This window comes from Eulemur rufifrons, chromosome 8 (genome assembly GCF_041146395.1).
Source record: "Eulemur rufifrons isolate Redbay chromosome 8, OSU_ERuf_1, whole genome shotgun sequence".
NCBI lineage: Eukaryota > Metazoa > Chordata > Mammalia > Primates > Lemuridae > Eulemur > Eulemur rufifrons.
The window spans coordinates 67,137,574-67,156,245 of record NC_090990.1 but is presented as its reverse complement, the minus strand read 5'-3'; the positions used below and the strand labels follow the sequence as shown (position 1 = coordinate 67,156,245).

Genomic DNA, 18,672 nt, shown 5'->3' with positions numbered 1-18,672 from the left:
TGCCCGCTCTCCAAGTCCGCGTTGGGGGCGATGTGAGGTGTGCACCTGCGGCAGAATACAGGTACCGTCATGTCCCCGTAGGGATGACTTTTTGCCGAGGTTCCCCCACCTGCGCACACCTCTCGCCCTCACAGCTTCCTCGGCCGCCTCCCCCAGCCCCACTCCTAGCGCGGGGAGGGCAGCTACAACTCGCCTGGGCTGCAGCAAAACCCGCGAGCGCCGGAGTGGGCGCGCGGGCCGCGCGCGGGCCGGCGCCCGGAGCTCTGGGCATGCTCAGTGGCGCGGGCAGGGCTCCGGGCGCGAGCCGGGCTGCTCCTGCACCACATTCACCGCTGCCAAGTGGAGCCGCCGGGCGCTCGCAGGCTCGGCGCGCTCTGCCCCACGGGAGGAACCCTCCGCCCGCCGCCGCCGCCCCCGCCGCCGCTCCTCCACCCTAAACCTCGGGGAGCCATGGCCGGGCTCGGCCAGGCTGCCGCCTTCGGCCGGGCCACCCACGCCGTGGTGCGGGCGCTGCCAGAGTCCCTCGCCCAGCAAGCGCTGAGGAGCAGCAAGGGCGAGGAGGTGGATTTCGCCCGGGCGGAGCGGCAGCACCAGCTCTACGTGGGCGTGCTGGGCAGCAAGCTGGGGCTGCAGGTAGTGGAGCTGCCGGCCGAGGAGAGCCTCCCGGACTGCGTGTTCGTGGAGGACGTGGCCGTGGTGTGTGAGGAGACGGCCCTCATCACCCGACCCGGGGCGTCCAGCCGGAGGAAGGAGGTAACTGCCCGCCCGGCGACGCGAGGGGCGCGGCCGGGGTCGCGCGCCCGGCCCTCCCCCGCTGCCCGTAGCCGCCTTGCCCGCGAAATCGCGGAATTGGCCCCTGGGCTAGTTCACAACTTCCTATTGCGGGCGAGTGTGTGTGTGTTTGTGTCAGAGAGAGAGAAGTTCATTGTTCACACCTTCCGGCTGTCGGGAGCCTTCCAGACGAGCCGATTGAGTGTGCGGACTCGGGCAGGTGGGTGGGCTGGGGAATCCATCTCACAGCATTTTTATTTGTAAAAATTAAACAGCGGCAAAGACAATGCAACTCTGAGTTTCCCAGGGAGTGGGGGCAGGGTGGGGTGCCGCTCCAGGAGGGCAGGTGGAGGCTGGGTGTCCCTCCAGGGGCCAGCGCCAGTCATGACACGGAAGCCCCTAGGTGCTTCCTGGCGATTGGAGCAGGCAGGACAGATAAATGAACCGGATGTCGGTGCCCACAGACGTGGGGCGTCCCGAGTTACTTTTCACTGGTGGCGAGTGAGTCCCAAAGAATGGGACTAGTAAGTGAATGAATGGAAGAAAAGTGTTTTGCTGGTGAGCTGTGCTAAGTGTGTACATGAATGGACTGGATTTGAAAAGCTTTACTCTCCGTGGGGTGTTGGGTGTGTGTACCAGCGAGCGTGTTTCATTGGAAATTCTGGTTCCACAAATTCCATAATTTTTCTCTATATTTTTTAACTCATAGCAATTAAGAGAGCTTTTCGTGTTCTCAAGGGATGGTGACTACTGTAAAATATTGCAGCGTGTGAAAATGGCTGTAATTGCTTTAAACACAATGTAGGTTAGTGGGGAGAGACAAATAGAGCAATATTGGACATTAAAATGCCATCTGGCCTGGGATTCTTCTCATTGCTAGTGAAGAGCCCAGGCTCGAGACTCTCCGTTGCTATTGGCATCCAGTGGCATTGCAAGAAGCTAGTGGTTTCTTTTATATCTGGAGGTTTAGGAATTTTTTTATTTTGTGTTTATTCTCTTCACATAGGAAATGCCTCATAGAGCTTATGATTAAAATATGCGTATTCTACACACGCTCCACTACTTGGCTAATGGAATCCTACATGATCAGAGAGAATAAGTATATTCCATGTGTTTCTCAGTGAAATAATCAGCTTTTTTCACTCTCCATTAGCAGAAAACTCAAAGAGTAACAGGTCTCATTCTCTCAGACCTTTGATCTCCTTTGCCACACCTCTCCATTTTTGAGTCTGTGAGATCCCCACTCTTTCAAACTGATAAGAATTGTAACCCCATTTGAATGCTTTTGAATGTGTTCTAGGCCATTTGGCAGAGCTGTGGTTTGTACTTAAAAGAGTAAAATAGGTTTTAAATACCCTTTCAAATGGTACTCATTTGATGGAGGTAGTCAGACTTCCTCTCAAGTGACTGTTGCCATTTTTTTTGTCCATTTCATTTTATTCCTATAATAAAACCTTCCAAATTTTGGCCTTCCTGATGCCTAAGTGAGCAGTGATCTTTCTCCTCTGCCTAGATTTTGAGGTATACATTTTAAATTGGCTTCTTTCTGGTAACAGCCTCGTGGCCCACTGCCAGAAGTCTCATAGTATAGTGGATAAGAACATTAGGCCGATCTCAGCTCCACCACTTCCTAATTCTGCAACTTTTGGGGAAGTATCTTTTGCCTAAGTTTTCTCATCTATAAGATGGGCATAATAATAGCTATATCAAAAAGTTATTGTAATAAATTTATTAATCTCCCTCAAATCCATAGGACAGGACATTTAATGAATGTTGACTCTTCACTTAGCAATGGGTCATGGAAGATTTACCCCTTTAATAAGAAGTCAGCTATACACTGATGTAGTCACATTTCCCTTTCCTGGGGTGAAGGGGCGTCATCTTCAAGCCTTAGATTATATCTTAGTCTGTTCTGTGATTCTGCCTCCCAGCTTGGGCCTCCTGCTGGTGTGCCGTCTCTTCCAAAAACACCTTTGCCATTTTTTTTTTTTTTTTTTTTACCTGATCTGGGTCACCAGGATAATAGACCTTCTAGGCAGGTAAAGGAATCGGGCAGTCTGTGTTGAATGGGAGGCTTCTGTAGAGCAGGGCCAGGCAGGGCAATGCTCTTTGACATCTCTCACAGCACCAGCTTGCTGCATTGGTAGGTGCTAATGCTTGTTGAGTGAGTGAATGAATGAATGAATGAAATGCTAATACAGACAAGCTGGCAGTTACTTCAAGGCCCGCTTTGAATTGGTATACATTTTTTTCATGTGATACCTGCCTTCCTAACTGAAAATCCACAGCAGCCAAGGAATTATTTTAAAATTGTCATCACTGATCTTGCCTCCAATCTCCTAATTGTCCATTCTATTTCCACACTGTAGCCAAGCTGATCTCTTAAAAACTCAAATCTGATCCTGTCTCTCCTTTGACTAAAATTCTTGAGGAGCTCCCTTTGTGCTTAGATAAACTCATTGAGCTGGGCTCTGCTTGCCTTTCCAGCTTCAGCTTCATCTCTGACCCCACCCCAAGCACCCCCAACACTTGGCTCAAGCCAGGTTCTTTCACTCAAGCTGACCTTACTACTGCTTTTCTGGATATACGTTTTTCCTTTGTCTGGGACACTCATCCTCCTCCTCCTCCTCCTTTTTATTTGACTGTTCCTACTCATGCTTCAGTTCTCAGCTTACTGTTATTAATATTGTTGCCGCCCAACCAGGTTTGTTTGCCTGCTGCCCAAGCGGAAGCCAATATCTGAGACAGCAGGTTTTACAACAGAAAAAGAATTTATTCCACATAGTACTAAGCAGGGAGATGGGAGAAATTTCTCCAATCCATCTCTCCGAGAATTTGGGAGACAGAGTTTTTAAAGACAGTTTGTTGTAGGCAATTGAGTCTGCTAATTGGCTGTGTTTGGGCAGAACCATAGAGTTGTAGAAATTGTCTTGTTTGCTGACCAAGTTCTTGGGTAGGGGTCATAAGACCAGTTGAGTCAGTTTCTCCATATGGGCCACTGGAATGCAGGACCTGAAAGATATCTCAGAAACTACCCTTAGGTTTCAAAAAGGTGATGTTATCTATGGAGAAAGCTAAGAATCTTTATGACCAGCAGCTAGCTATGTGCCTCCAGAGTGGCAATTATGGAGAAGCAAACAGGGATATAGTGGCTAATTATTATCATTATTTTTAGCTAGGCCTGTGCCTTATTTTTAGCTAGGACCTTACCACAGTTCTCGCCTTGTTCCCCTTTATCAATTTGTAAAGGTGGTTTCAACATTATTAGCTAATATTTATTGGATGCTTGCCATTGACCACACACTGTGCCAGATTTATGACATGCATTTCATTAATGTTCACATCAACTCTTTGAGCTCAAAACTTATTTTAAAGTTGATGAAACAGAATAAATTGACCAAAATTATGGAGTAGAACCAGTAAAACTAGGTTTTGAACTCAGGTTTGGAGGACTCCAGAGCTCTAGTCCCCCCTACTGTGATAGTAGACATCACCTTCCCAAGCATGGAATTGTTTTTTCTTTATAAGCTCCTAAAACTCTGTATAGTTGTTTTTTTTTTAATATTTATCATACTGTATAATCGCCTGTTTACCTTTCTGTATCCCCCATTGTTATGTAAACTGTCAGAACAGAGATCATGTCTTCATTGTTCAACATTTTATCCCCAGGGCCTTGCACACAGTAGGCATGCAGCAAATATTTTAGTGAGTAAATGTCTCCATGATTTCAGGTCAACCTTAGGTCTCCCTCCTTATGACATAGTTGATATTTTGCAAGCATTCCCAATCATTAGCGTCCCAAAAGTTTTTATTATGAATGTAGGTGGTTTATAACTGTTTCTCTCTTCCTTTCCCTATTCCTGTCTTTGACTCTTATTGTTATTGTTTTTATTTGTTTGTTTTTATAAAAATCTTGAGAAGTTCCTTCCTAATCAAAGCATCATGCTATATTTAATGACTTTTCTTCCTTGGAATTCAAGAAAGTGTTCCTGTGAAAGCTCAGTGTTTGCTTCAATGTGGCCTTGAAAGATTAATAAAACAGAGGCCCTGTGTGCAGGAAGCTTAAGTTTTAGTGAAAGAAATTGTATATACAGAAAGTCAGGAAGTAATGTTAGTTGCCTAATAACTCTGTGTCTTCAGAACTATGAGTAATTTTAATATATTTAATACTTTGAAGACAAATCAGCCTTGAGAAGCCTATCATATTTTAAACGAATCCAACTTTTTAGGGAAAAAAGTCAACTGCTAAATGTCAAAGTACTATAAACAAATTATCTAAAAGCTGAAGTAGGGTAAGTGACAGGGTGTGAGGATTGAGTTTTTTTAAAAAATGTTGTTTTTTTACAAAGTTATTTAAAATAATTAAAGCTTTTGTATAGATAATACATGCCTACAGAACCATATTCAACAGGTACAAGAGGATTTGCAGTGAAAATAGGTCTTGCCCTCCACCCCTACTCTTCCACCTGGCTATTCAGTTCCCCTCCTGAGAGGCAACTTCTAATAATACCATTTTCTTGAGTTTCTTTCTAGAAGGTTTTTAGTACCTAATAAACGATTAACTGACAAAGCTTACTAAAGCAAAATTGTGAAATGTATCCTGTGCCCTTTGTCCCTTGCTCTTAAAAGCAATTTTATTTTTTCCCAGGTACCAAGTATTAGTATGTGGGAATATTCTAGGAGAAAAACCATGCAAATGCATTCTCACAAAGTGATAATAGCTTTAATTATTCTTTCCCTGAGCATTAGCAATTTAGGGACCTCTTTAGGGAGAAGTCAATGCTTAGCAGAAGGTCATAAATCCCCAAAGTAGAATTAGGCATCAAGTGGGGGAATGGGGACATAAATTAATGAGTGGGCAATGTATATTTGGGTAGATGTTCCCCTTCTATTAGGGCACTTGACTATTAGGACCTACATAATTTGGGTATCCAATAGCAAATATGAACATAATTATGCTTTTTCCTAACCAGAGAATAAAAAAAGTAATTATGTTGATCCCAGAGGCAAGGTGAACATCAAGATCATGTCTAATAGCAATAGCTAACAAATGCCAAGTCTTTGAGTGTGTGTGTAAATCTTAAAAGATGGTAATAGCATTAGCTGTTTTAAAATATAAAGAAGTGGAGGCTCAGGTAACTGAGGTTAAGTAACTGGTCCAAAGTCAAACACAGTTAATAAGTTGCAGAAATGAGGCTTTTATGAAAATGTGAAGGTCATTTTTGCTTGACGTGCTTATTGCCAGCTGTGGTTAATCCTAACAGAACATTAAATCAGTATAGAATAACTACCTGAATCCCATTTTGCACATTAACAATATACAATCTAACTTGGATGTTAACTAAGTGAATCATTTTACTTCCTTTCTCTCATAAATGAAAGTAGGTTCTTTTCATGTTAGTTAAAAAATAATAATTCAATCATTTACATAACCTCCCTAAATTGCCTAGGCACAGTTTGTGCATAATTGTGTCTTATTTACCAGCAGAGTGGATGATTGCTTTTTTAAATGCACACATTTCTTCAAATCTCTGTTTAGTTTCAAGTGAGAAAACTGCCTGAAACCATTATTAGAAATTACTCTTACTCTCACCAATATGGAAAATGAATGTGGTGAAGGCTCTTCACATGGCAGCAGATTAAGAGTTCTTGATAAATCGTCACCTCCAACTAGGTAGAACAACTGCTCCTTTTCAGGATGTTTCTTTTTCACCTCTTCTGTTATACATGGCCTTGGCAATAACATTTGGAAACTGATGTGTTCTGGAGACTGGGATACATCCAACAATATAATCTGTTCTTGTATAGTTGATCTTGAAAGCCTTGTAATAAAGAACAAAATGATGAGCAGGGAGTGACTTCTATTAGATACTATTAGCTGAAAATGAGCTTTCTGCAGAGATTCTTACTAACATTAGCGAATTATTATAAGACTAAGAAGGCAGGGCTGGATCCCTTGTAATTCAGATATGCTGGAAAATTGCTTTTGCATGTATTTCAATTCTTATTAAGCTCACATTTTTTTTCAAAATTAGTTTTTATTATAGTAATGGTAAGTATCCATCCATTCATATAAACCACAAGCACAGAAAAATCTACTTAAGACTTTTGAACAAACACATTTACCTCCCACTGCCTTTGTGTCATAAGTAAATTATTGTAGCATGTTATGAATCTCAATATACATTTGGAGATGCATGTTTAAAAAATATGTGCTAGTTATTTTTTATGGTTTTTTTGTTATTAAAATCTGTAACCACTTCAGAAAGCCTCATTTTCTGGCTAGAGATCTGGATATGTGGTAGTGTTCATCCCCCTTATCAAGGGGGTGTCATGATTAAAAATAAAATGACTCAAACCTTAATGAAAGAAAGTTTTCATTAATATATTACATAGAACACTGTACATTATTTACCCCAGGTAGTCTGTAAATATTTATGTACCATAACTGGATCCCCTGATGTTTCAACAAAATATTCACCTGACCTTTGGAGTTAGCTTCCATCCCTTTCCCTGAGCTGATATTAGGTATTAAATCTGCCAGACTCCTCCAGCTCATTTCATAAACAGGCACTTTTCATCTGAATGGACAAGCAGGAGTAATCTCGAACAACACATCCCATTAAAAATGTGTGTGTGGAATGCCTCCTAGTTCACTTTGTCATTGTCAAATAATTTAATAATGTACATTGTCTTCCTGAAGCTGAGTACTGAAGGAGTGGTAGCACCACATAGAAAGGAATAAATCACCAGACTTTAGACTTGTTTCTAAATGTCTAGATCATCTAAGCAAATATGACAAGAGAAATCAGCATGGCAGAGTCCAAAGAAAAGTACAAAGTATTACAGGGTTGGTTTGATTTTGTCCAACAAATCAATGTGGACAAGAACCTGACTTAATTTTAGGTTAGCAAATTAAAGGGAATATAACATTTATGCTGCTTTTGCAGCTGGATAAGCTTATGGGGTGAGTTGTCATTCCAGTGAAGATGTGTACCTCAATATTTTGCTTGATTTGAATATATGTAAGTAAATAAACCTTTGTCTTCATTAAAAACCTTTTGCTTGATCCTTTTGTTCTTATTTTGTTTAAGAAATATTAAAAGTTTTGTAATTTTTGTGTGGCATGTATTATGAGTGTCACGATTGCATTAAAAATGACTTTGCTTTTTGAAAGTAAAGGAATAATATGTCTGTGCATCACTCATAAATGTGCATTCAGCAATTGTCTAATACAAGGCAGACCCAATGTTTGGTGGTGGGGAGATGTAGATGAATTAGACACCTCCACTGACCTGGAGGACCTCACAGTCCAGCCAGAGAGGCAGCCTAGTGACAGACACTTGCAGAACAGAGGGACAGATTTTATGATAGGGCTCCATCTTCTGCTGTGGAAGCTCAAGGAGGGATGTGTGACCCACACCAAGGCTTGCCAAAAGGAGTGATTGTTGAGTGAGGATTAACCAGGGGAAGGCAGAGAGGGGCAGCGTTTTAGATGCAGAGAGCATGATGAGATAGGATGGGGGTGATAGTCCAGTGAAAATTCATTTCGTTAATGTTGGGAAAGGTGCAGGACTGAAAAAAGTCTACTTGTATCCTCTCAGATCTCCTGAGGGTTCAGATCCCTGATTCCAAGTTCACCAAGAGAACCACATCCATAATTGTATTTCTTCTTTGGGGGCTGGAGAGATTTGGCCACCTAGCATACTCCATTTCTAAGTGCACTTCCCTCTTTTCTCTTACCCACACACTCCATAAGGGTCTGGCACCTCTTCCAGGATTCTTGATTAGCACAAGTGTGGGAACAACGTAGCCCACTCTGTAGTGAACTAAAGTCCATTTCAAGTGTGAGACTCATTTCTTGAAGTTGCCATTTAGATTCTGGCAAGGCACTTTTTTGGTTCTATAAGTTATTGGTGTTTTCTTTGCTGAACAATCATTTTCCCCCGTTGGCCCATAATTTGCCACATTAGAATGCATCAGGCAAACCTGGCATCATGTAGTATATGATTATATATAGATGCTCCTCAACCTTCAAGGGGGTTATGTCCTGATAAACCCATCATAAGTTGAAAATATCGTAAGTAAAAAATGCATTTAACACACATAACCTACTGAACATCAAAGCTTAGCCTACTCTACCTTAAAAGTGCTTAAAACACTTACATTAGCTTATATTATAGTTGGGCAAAATTGTTTAACACAACGCCTGTTTTATAACACAGTGTTGAATATTTCATGTAATTTATTGAATTCTGTATTTAAAGTGAAAACCATAATGGTTCTTTGAGTACCAGAAGTACCATTTTTACTGGATGTGTATCACTTTTGCACCATCGTAAAGTTAAAAACTTTAAGTTGAACCATCATAAGTCAAGGACTATCTATACACTACCTGTATCAATGACAAGTAACAAAAAACTAATTCCTATTTGCTGTTGAAGTGTGTTTTTATTCATAGATCTCTCCATCTTGACAATAGTCAGCATTGAATCTCACATTACTATAAATCAAGGGCAGCCTAAACTGAGTGTGCATCTATAATCATGAATTGAACTTTGTACGTGCTAGAGGAGGCAGCATGGTGGAAAATACAACACTGTCCTGGAAGTCTGGAGATGCTTGTTTTGACTTTTGCAGTAATGTTAAGCTTGAACATTCTTTCCAGCTTAAATATGCTGTTCTTTCCTTTCAGAATTCAGGTTGTGTTGGGGTAGAAGTGTAGGCTGGGAAAGGGATATTGAGATAGAGGAAATGGATGGGGAGATGATGTTAAATTATATTCATGAGAAGTGATTGGAGTTTGATGAATAAAAAATACTGGATTTTATTCAACCCAAGACATTATACTTGTTCTGCTTAATTAACCAATCATATTAAACTGATGCCTTGCTAATGATAATCCATTATGAGATGCAGTCGAATTTGCTAAATCTATTTCTAAAGCTCTGCTTACTCAACCATTTATAACACATTTGATAAGTAATTTTTTCTATAGAAGACTTTAAATAAAAGCCATTGAAATAACATAAGATCCCTGGACCCATGTACTTTCTACCATCACACATCACTTTCCTCAGTGTCTGCCAGTTGATGTTTCTGTGGTAAATGAATCAATGACCTGAAGAAATGGAGAGCAAATGGTTACGAGGTATGTGCTGCAAGTTTTGTTTTTCATTATAACTAAGTCTTGACTTGCCCATGGTATTTCTTTCTTATAAACCCTCCATATATGTGTACTGATTTCTCTTCCTGATGCTAAAATTTTAGTTTCATTTTCCAAGTTTTAACTTTTGTCTCCCAAAAGCTTAGCCTAGCCTACTTTAAAAGTGCTCAAAACACTTACATTAGCTTATAGTTGGGCAAAATTGTCTCACACAAAATGCATGAAGTTATTTTTCTAAGGAAAGACAAAGAAGTAAAAGATACCCATTTAAATATGGCCCTTCTATATTTAGCTGTGTATACATTAAGATTGTTAACCTACTCAGATATAGATGTAATTATTTTTTTAAATGTGGAGATAAACCTATACATTTTTAGCCTGAGATGATTCAAAAAACTGAACTTAGAGAATTAATCTTGGTGCAGTTTCAAAATAATAGTAGAAGAAAAACACAGCCATTTTATTTCTTAATTATTTTTTTCTTGAGTCATAAGGGAACCATCATTTCAGGAAGAAAGATTATTATAACTACAGTTTGGCTTTGGGTCATATTTTAGGCCATTTGTGATGTAATCATATTTTCCAGCTCAAGAGTTTTGTATGGAGAAATTTAAATCTTGTACTTTATTTTCAAGTACTCAAACCATTTTTGCTCTTGCTCTTTGCTTTTGGTATTTTTCTGACTTTTTGTATAATATGCCATCCTAGTCCTCCATTAGGGACCCTGTCTTTCTAGCTCCCCTTTCTCTGAAAAATACAGTGTTAGGAGGTAGAGGGAGCCTAGTTAAAAAGGTCACTGATTTCTTCATTTTTCTCTGTTATTCTCAAACTAAACATCCCTAAGACTTTAGGCCTCCCTAATCTCTAAGTCTCCTCAAGCTACCCCAAGTATATAAACAGTCTAACTATGACTAGAGCACAGCTTCAAGACAAGGCTTTTTGTACCATTTTTTCCCCCAATTGCTGCTCTCCACCTTCTAGTGGGTCATGAAATCAATATAGTGGGTCATGACCAGATGTTTTATTTTTACTGTAATGGAATTAGTAGAAAATATCAAAGTGTATGACAACATAGTAAGTGTCATAAGGGTAATTATTATTTCATGAAGCTTGTTTCATCTGTATGCATTTGTATTTGTGTGTGTACTGATTAGGTAAATAAATTTCTTACTCTAGGTCATAGTAAAAAAAAAAAAAAAAAATGAAAATCTAATGCATGTCCTTTCAACCAGTTACACCACTCAGCCTCTTTATAGAAATTCTGGAGGTCCGTGCCCAATGGCCAGTTAGGTCCTGGGGACCATGGCCAAAATCTCATTGTTTTCTACACAGTCATATTTGATTTCCACTTTTGCATTGACTCCTTACGGTGGTGGTTTCCTGACTGTCTGGACCCCTATCCATTCAGCAAACTGGTACTGGGTCTGTAATTCTTTATGTAGATGTGATTGGGGAATGTGATGAGGAGCAAGATTGTCAGCTTCACCATTTGCTAGAAGCTGATTCTACCTGCCCTTTTTTGGTGACATATTCTAAACCAGTTAAGGGAAGGTTAGGTTGATTAAGATGGGAAAGCATCTGAACTGGTACCTTTTGCATTTTTTTAACACTAGATTTAGTGGCAGCAGCCTGCCCTGAACCCCTTGCCAGGGGTTGCACATAGTAGGAAGTAGCGACATTCAGGTAGAGGCTGAGACCTACACTGGCACCAGGAGGCCTCAGGGTCCAATGTCAGGAGTTGGCTGAGGACAGTCTTGGAATGGGGATAGAAACTCAGAACACTTATTTTAGTTCAGAGACCCCCAGCATGTGTTCAGACACTACATGTGTTAAAACATAATTTTCATGTCATTCTCAGATCACTATCTAACAGCCCAGAAGCAACCTTGAAAATCACTGGTTTGATTCTCCTTCATATTTCTGCCACACTAGATAGATGGAAATCCTACCCTTATTAAGAATGGCCAAAGGAAATTTAATTTTCTCCCCCCCCCCCCCAGTAACCCATTTCAGCAATATTTGTTGCTGACGGTGCCCATTTAGCGTAAGACATTTGGACTGATGTGCATGTTAAGGTTCATTCTGACAAAGTGCGTATGGATGGTTAGTAATGGGTCCATCTGTGATTGCAGGGAAATGGAGCATCCAGTTTTCAGTGGTGACCTCTTTTTCCCAGCTGAGCAGCCTAGTACTAAGAGTGCAGTGTACTCCTTCACCCATGCTCTTTTGTCCCCCAAAAATAGTACTCTGAAGATTTTGATACATTAATGGTAGAGGCAAACAGTGGCTGTGACTGGTGAAGTTGTGTGTCTGTAGAAGGGCTTGGAATTTTGCAACTTGGAGCTGTAACTGCATGAGAAAAAATGGGTAGTGCACTTGTCTTGTCTGTGTCTGCATTTTTCTTTGTGAGCACTGAGCCGGATAACTGAAGCCTCTGAGTGGTTTGCAAGGAAACTGAGGATTAATATTGCTTTTAAACTGTGCAGACCCCAAAGAGAAGCTTCTTGGTGGGAGGGTGGCGTAATAGGGATTTAAGTTAGAACATTTTCTTTAAAGTAGAGGCAGAAAAACATACAAGATATAGCCCACTGGCCTCAGTGCAGCTGAGGGCTCAATTATGATTCAATACACGCTCCCTGAAACACTCTCCTGCCCTGAGGTCAACCTAATGACTGGAAATTCCGTGAATGTAACAGCTACTGTCCCTTGGCCTGTTTTAAAAATACCCCTCCACACATGCACACATAGTTTATACACATTCTGAATCAGGTTCAGATCAAATCAGTTTTCTAACAATGCCTTCCTTGTGAATAATGCTTGGTGGTAGTATGGGTCATCAAAAATGCTTGGAGGGATTCTTGGGTTACATTATTTCAGTGGTCCTGTAGCCAGATTTTTTTTTTTAATGACTTGTACCTTTTCATTGGGCTCTTTCAGCCTGCGATCACCTCCATGCCGGTCTTTTTTTTTTTTTTTTTTTTTTTTTTTTTGAGACAGAGTCTCACTCTGTTGCCTGGGCTAGAGTGAGTGCCATGGCGTCAGCCTAGCTCACAGCAACCTCAAACTCCTGGGCTTAAGCGATCCTCCTGACTCAGCCTCCCGAGTAGCTGGGACTACAGGCATGCACCACCATGCCCGGCTAATTTTTTCTAAATATGTATTTTAGTTGGCCAGATAATTTCTTTCTATTTTTAGTAGAGACGGGGTCTCACTTATCGCTCAGGCTGGTCTCAAACTCCTGACCTCGAGCAATCCACACGCCTCGGCCTCCCAGAGTGAGTGCTAGGATTACAGGCGTGAGCCACCGCGCCTGGCCTAATGCTGGTCTTCTTGATTTCACCCTTGGGGTGGGCTTTTCTGGAGCTGTCAGTGGAGGAGAAAGAGTACCTGCAGTCCCCAGAGCTTCCCTACCCTTCCTCACCTTCATTTTTTAAAGGAGTTCCTCTATGTCTGTAGATTTGGTCTTATACTCTAGGTCTGGATAGTGATTTTCAAATTTTAACTTTCAACTAATGGGTGGGTCATAAAGTTACCCTAGTGCCTCACTCCAGTTTGTTTGTAAAGGAGCTGGAGTAGAATAGAAAATATCAGAATGCATGCATTGCCCTTAATACAGCCAGGTATTATTTCATGTAACCTTTGTTTCATTTATATACATACACGTTTCCCTGTGTGTTGTAGGTCGCGATATAAAGTGTATTTCTTGGGCCGGGCGCAGTGGCTCACGCCTGTAATCCTAGCACTCTGGGAGGCCGAGGTGGGCGGATCGTTTGAGCTCAGGAGTTCGAGACCAGCCTGAGCAAGAGCGAGACCTCATCTCTACTAAAAATAGAAAGAAATTATACGGACAGCTAAAAATATATATAGAAAAAATTAGCCGGGCATGGTGGTGCATGCCTGTAGTCCCAGCTACTTGGGAGGCTGAGACAGGAGGATCACTTGAGCTCAGGAGTTTGAGGTTGCTGTGAGCTAGGCTGACGCCACGGCACTCACTCTAGCCTGGGCAACAAAGTGAGACTCTGTCTCAAAAAAAAAAAAAATAAAATAAAGTGTATTTCTTACTGTGGGTCATTTTCAAGAGGTTTAAAATCTACTTATCTAGGAAACCAAAACAAAATTTAAGTAAATACTGTCATTTTAGCTTTTGTTGCCATTCTTTGTTGTTTGCAGCAACAATAGAATTTTGGGATGTGTCAGAGGCACTTGACTTCCATTGAGCAAATGGGCACTGGGTTTTTTATTACCTACTAGGAGGGTAAAACCACTCATAAATGCAGCAAAATGCCGGAGATGGAGAGGAAGAGAAGAAAAGCAAACAGTGTAGGTGGAAAGTCTCAGGCTCTTCCCAGTGAATAGGCGTTTTCAAATATCAAGGATTCTCTTGTGTTAATGCTATAGAGTATTTCCACACACTTAGAAGTGATATGCTCATTTGTAAACCAAATAATGATGTTATGATACTAAGGCCCAGGATGGCAGGTTGTTCAGAAAGCACACTGCTTTTAGGGCCACATGAGAGCCCAGTCTGTTTTCTGCTTTGCTGACTGCAGTCTCATTTCTACTGCTGCTACTTTCCTCTGCTCCTCTCTGATCTGCCCACTGTTTCTTCAGCTTGGCCCACTCCCCAGACCCACCATCACTCAAGGTACCAAATCAGCACAGGTACTTCAATCTTCATCACCCCTAACGTGCACACCTCTCACACAACCCAGTATCTAGAGACACATGCCTCCACACTGACTCAGGAAGCACAGTGCTCAACTCCCAGGACATTCCTTGAGCTGTGGCTTTCTCCTCCTTTCCATGTGCCCTGAGGGCTGGAAGAGGTCAGCTATAAATTCAAATTAGGTTCCACTGTTTATTAGCTGTGCAGCCTTGAGCAAGTTGAGCTTCACTTTCATCATCTGTAAATGTTGGGGTGGTTTTGACTAGCCTATGGTTTAGTTGTGATGACTGCATGCAGTAACGTGTAAGGTACTCAGCAGTGCCATGCACAGAGAAGCTCTTCTGTCAGTAATTGGACCCCTGTGCTGACTTCACCTAAAACATGCCAGGAGGTTGGTAAGACCATTAGAGATATCTTCTAGAATATCAGCTGGCAGCTGAGCCAGTCACCTAGCACCTGTGCCACCCTGAAGGCAGGCCTAATGTAGGTCCTGGCCTCTTCTCTAGCTCATGTTTTTAGGAGTGAGTCATCATACCCAACTGAATCAAAAGGGACTACCCTTTCTATAATTCCCCTCATCCTTCTGATCTTCTAAGTGAATGAATACTTAGAGAATTTCTGCCTTTAAACTTATCATCTGATCTTTAACTGTTCACATATGTGTGTTTAGATTTGAATTCACATTTTCAATATCTTTACACATTAAAAATGTTTCCATCTTTAAACACTTTTAAAATTCTTACATTGCAAAGTAAAATTCCTCCTAGAATTGAATCTTGGTTCCACTTCTCAGTTGCATCATCTTGGACAATTCACAGGTTTCAGTTTCCTATAAAATATCTTTCTGCCTGCTTCCCAAGGATGTTGAATATGAAAGTGCTCAGAATATTGTGATGCCGTATACAAATGTGATTGCAGTGGTAACATTGTTACGATGAGTGATAGCTTGTACACAATGGTAATAGTAATGTTATTGTTTGTGGACTAGGCATAATCAGTCTGTTCATGATGGTATCTCTGACTGACTAGAATTGACCAAGGTTCCGTGCACAATAACCATGATACTAAGCTCTGACAACCCTTGGGGAGGGGTCTTGATAGAAAGAGGCTACTCTTAGAAAGCTTTAGTCAACTCTAAAGACCCAGATCTACCACTTACTAGCAAGGTGAACTTGGGCAAAAAACCTTTTGGTACATTTTTGTCACCTGTGAAAAAGGATAATGCTACTCTTATTTATTCAACAGGCAATTATTATTGAGTGCCTCTGTATGTAAAACATAAAGCAAACAAATATGATGCCTGCCCTGATGGAGCCTATAGTCTAATTGGGGAGATAAACATAAAAGAAGTAATCACAAATGTATGTGTACTTAAAAATTGTGGTAAATACTGCAGAGGAAAAGGTCCTTGCCACATAAAGGTGTAAAACGTTAGTAAGAGACCTTACCTGCAAAGGACATGAGTATCAGCTTTTAGATGAGACCAGTGTTACCTATGTTCAAGAGAAATTAGTGAATTACCCATGCTGTTGCTACTGTTTGTACAGCTCTGATTTTTTTCTTATGAATGTTCCCTTTCCCTACTGGAGAAGACTAGAACTCCAGTCCCATGGGTGCCTGCCTCTGGCCAGCTCTGACATCTGGACCCTGTGGTGTGCCCCTCTCTCCAGTACAACCACCTCTTTCTGGCCTCTCAATTTCATCTCCCACTTGTTCCTGCTACTATGCTTTGCAGAGATTCAGCCCCACCTGCTTGGGCTGCCACCCACAAAACATGTATCTCTATTGTACTTTAGTCCAGTCTTCACGTTCATAGACCCTTTCCAGTGTGATCCACCTTCTCCCAGGTAATCCTTTCACCCTCAATAAACAACAACAATAATATAATTTATCATGTATTTATCGTGTGCCAACACTTTAAATCCATCATTCTCACCAGCTGTCTTGGCCCCCATCCAAGCCCTGGGAGCAGTTCAGCTATTAGCAGAGGAAATAAGGGGCCCCTTGGTCAGTAGGTCACTTGGTCAGCCTCATCACTTATGTTGATGGCCTGGCCCCAGCATGACCCTTGCTCATTTCATATGCTCAAGTTGCACCTTGGTTCCATTAACTGGATTTAAATCTTGACCTTCTTTTCTGGTTTCCTGCCTGGATGCCCCATGAAAGACCTCAAGGCTGACCTCTAGTCCTTGTGTGAGAGAATCCCTGAAACTCACTGCTAAGCCTTCTGGTGCCATGTTCTGCCAGCTCTCTCATACATCTGCTTTGTAAATGTATCAGGCCAAACACCAGCCTGCCTTATACTGGGCTCTGCCCATCAGCCTGGCTCCTTCTGCAGGGGCCTCTGTTGCCAGCTGCCATTCTGACCTCTCTTCCTTTTGCCAGTTGGAACCATCCCTCGTCACTGGCTCTGTGCTGATGGACCATTCTACTGATTGGTCTCAAATCCAACATGTGCTTTTATATTTTAAAGTATGTATTAGGTTTAACCTACTAGAAAGTTTAGAGTAAGGTGACTTGACTAAGGCATCCCCTTAATTTTCCTTCTCTCTCCCTTCCCCCTGAGTAACTAGCTATCAATGCTACTTTTCTAACTTTATCTAATAAACAAATTTGTCCTTGGAACTCACGAAACTGACCTTACTCCAATTAAATAAAATGGCATTTGCTGGTAGAAAAGAAATGTTACTCTGTTTAAACAGATTAAAATGTGATTTTCTCAATTGTCAAAACTGTTTTTGATAGATTTCCTGTGTTTTGTGTTGTTTTTTTGTAAAAGAAAAATTATTCGCATTATTGTAATTCCATATAGTGCAGAACAAGAACAAAGGATGTGATGCAAATCCTTTAGCAGAAAGGTCATGTGAGTCACTGGACTGTCCTGAACCATAGTGGGAACTTAGAGCCGCTGATGATGCCCAGCACATTTCTTCAGACTAAGACACCACTCATTTATGTGCATGTTTTTCATCTGAATATTTGCACCGAAGGAGAGCATTAGAGGGATACTCACTTGTAAACAAAGGCAGGTAGTGTGAGGAGGAAATGAATACTTCACAGAACTCTAAAATAAACCAGATTCTCAGAACCTCGCACTCTTAATAATAATTCCTGCCATTCTTTATCGTTTAGAAGAGAAGTGATTGAGAGAATTAAGGAGCAGGCTTAGTAATGATGAAAGCATGAATTTTGATTGGTGATCCAGAATAACAATTGTAAAGTAATAAACCTTGATGTTCTAACAAGAAAGGATGATGAAGATTCCAACCCCTGTCCATAATTGGTTGATATTTACTGCTGAACACACAGCTATAAAGTACACAAGGTGTCCATGTCTTCCTCAGGTTGATTAGAATAAGTGATGAATATAGGGACACAGCTGGCTCCTCTTTTTGATGGTTGAATGTGAAGGGAGAGGATAGTTTTGCAGAGGAGAAATCATTCCAGTGTTTTGGTCAGGATTAGAGGATTAGCCTGTTGATGAGGAAATTCAGAGAGCAAAGGCCAGTATAGCTTTTGGTTAACATTTTGCGTAATTCAGACTGACTAAACCTACAATTCCTGGTAACAGAATTCCTGGTAACTCAATTTGAATCTTTGACAAATTTTGGAAGTAAATTGGATCTACCTCCAGGATCAGACTAGCAATCATATTACTGGGTCAATGATTTTACATTCTAGTCAGAGTTAGGTTGCAAACAACAGAGATCTATTCATGTTTACTGCAAGAAAAAGGAGAAAGATTTTAAGGATAGTCTCGAAGTGAAACTACAAAATCATTTAGGGGTGTAGAGTCTCTCTTCTTTCTGTCTCTTGTCTTTGTGGATCTGCTTCATTCTCTTCCCAAGTTTATCTTGAGCTTCCATTTGGTCCACCCAGAGTTTACCTCATATCCTTTTAATTTAGCTGCCATAGCAATCGGAGTCAGATTTCCAGTTTGTCAAATTAAAATGCTTAAGTAGGGAGTCTCATGGGCCCATACTAATCTTTTGAGCCAGGGAACCAAGTCATAGGTAGCTGGCCAGCCTGTGAATAGACGGGATTTGGTTCAAGTGCCCAACCCAGGTGC

General features: G+C 41.2%; 1 protein-coding gene across 1 annotated transcript in view; it reads left to right on the top strand.

The window, feature by feature from the left end:
• The first annotated feature begins 317 nt into the window (after positions 1-317).
• DDAH1 (dimethylarginine dimethylaminohydrolase 1) overlaps positions 318-18,672 on the top strand; it is a 131,076-nt gene continuing 112,721 nt past the window's right edge. The window contains exon 1 of the mRNA XM_069480169.1: positions 318-753. Within this exon, the coding sequence (XP_069336270.1) occupies positions 451-753 (303 nt within the window). The 5' untranslated portion in view covers positions 318-450. The remainder of the gene's footprint in view (positions 754-18,672) is intronic.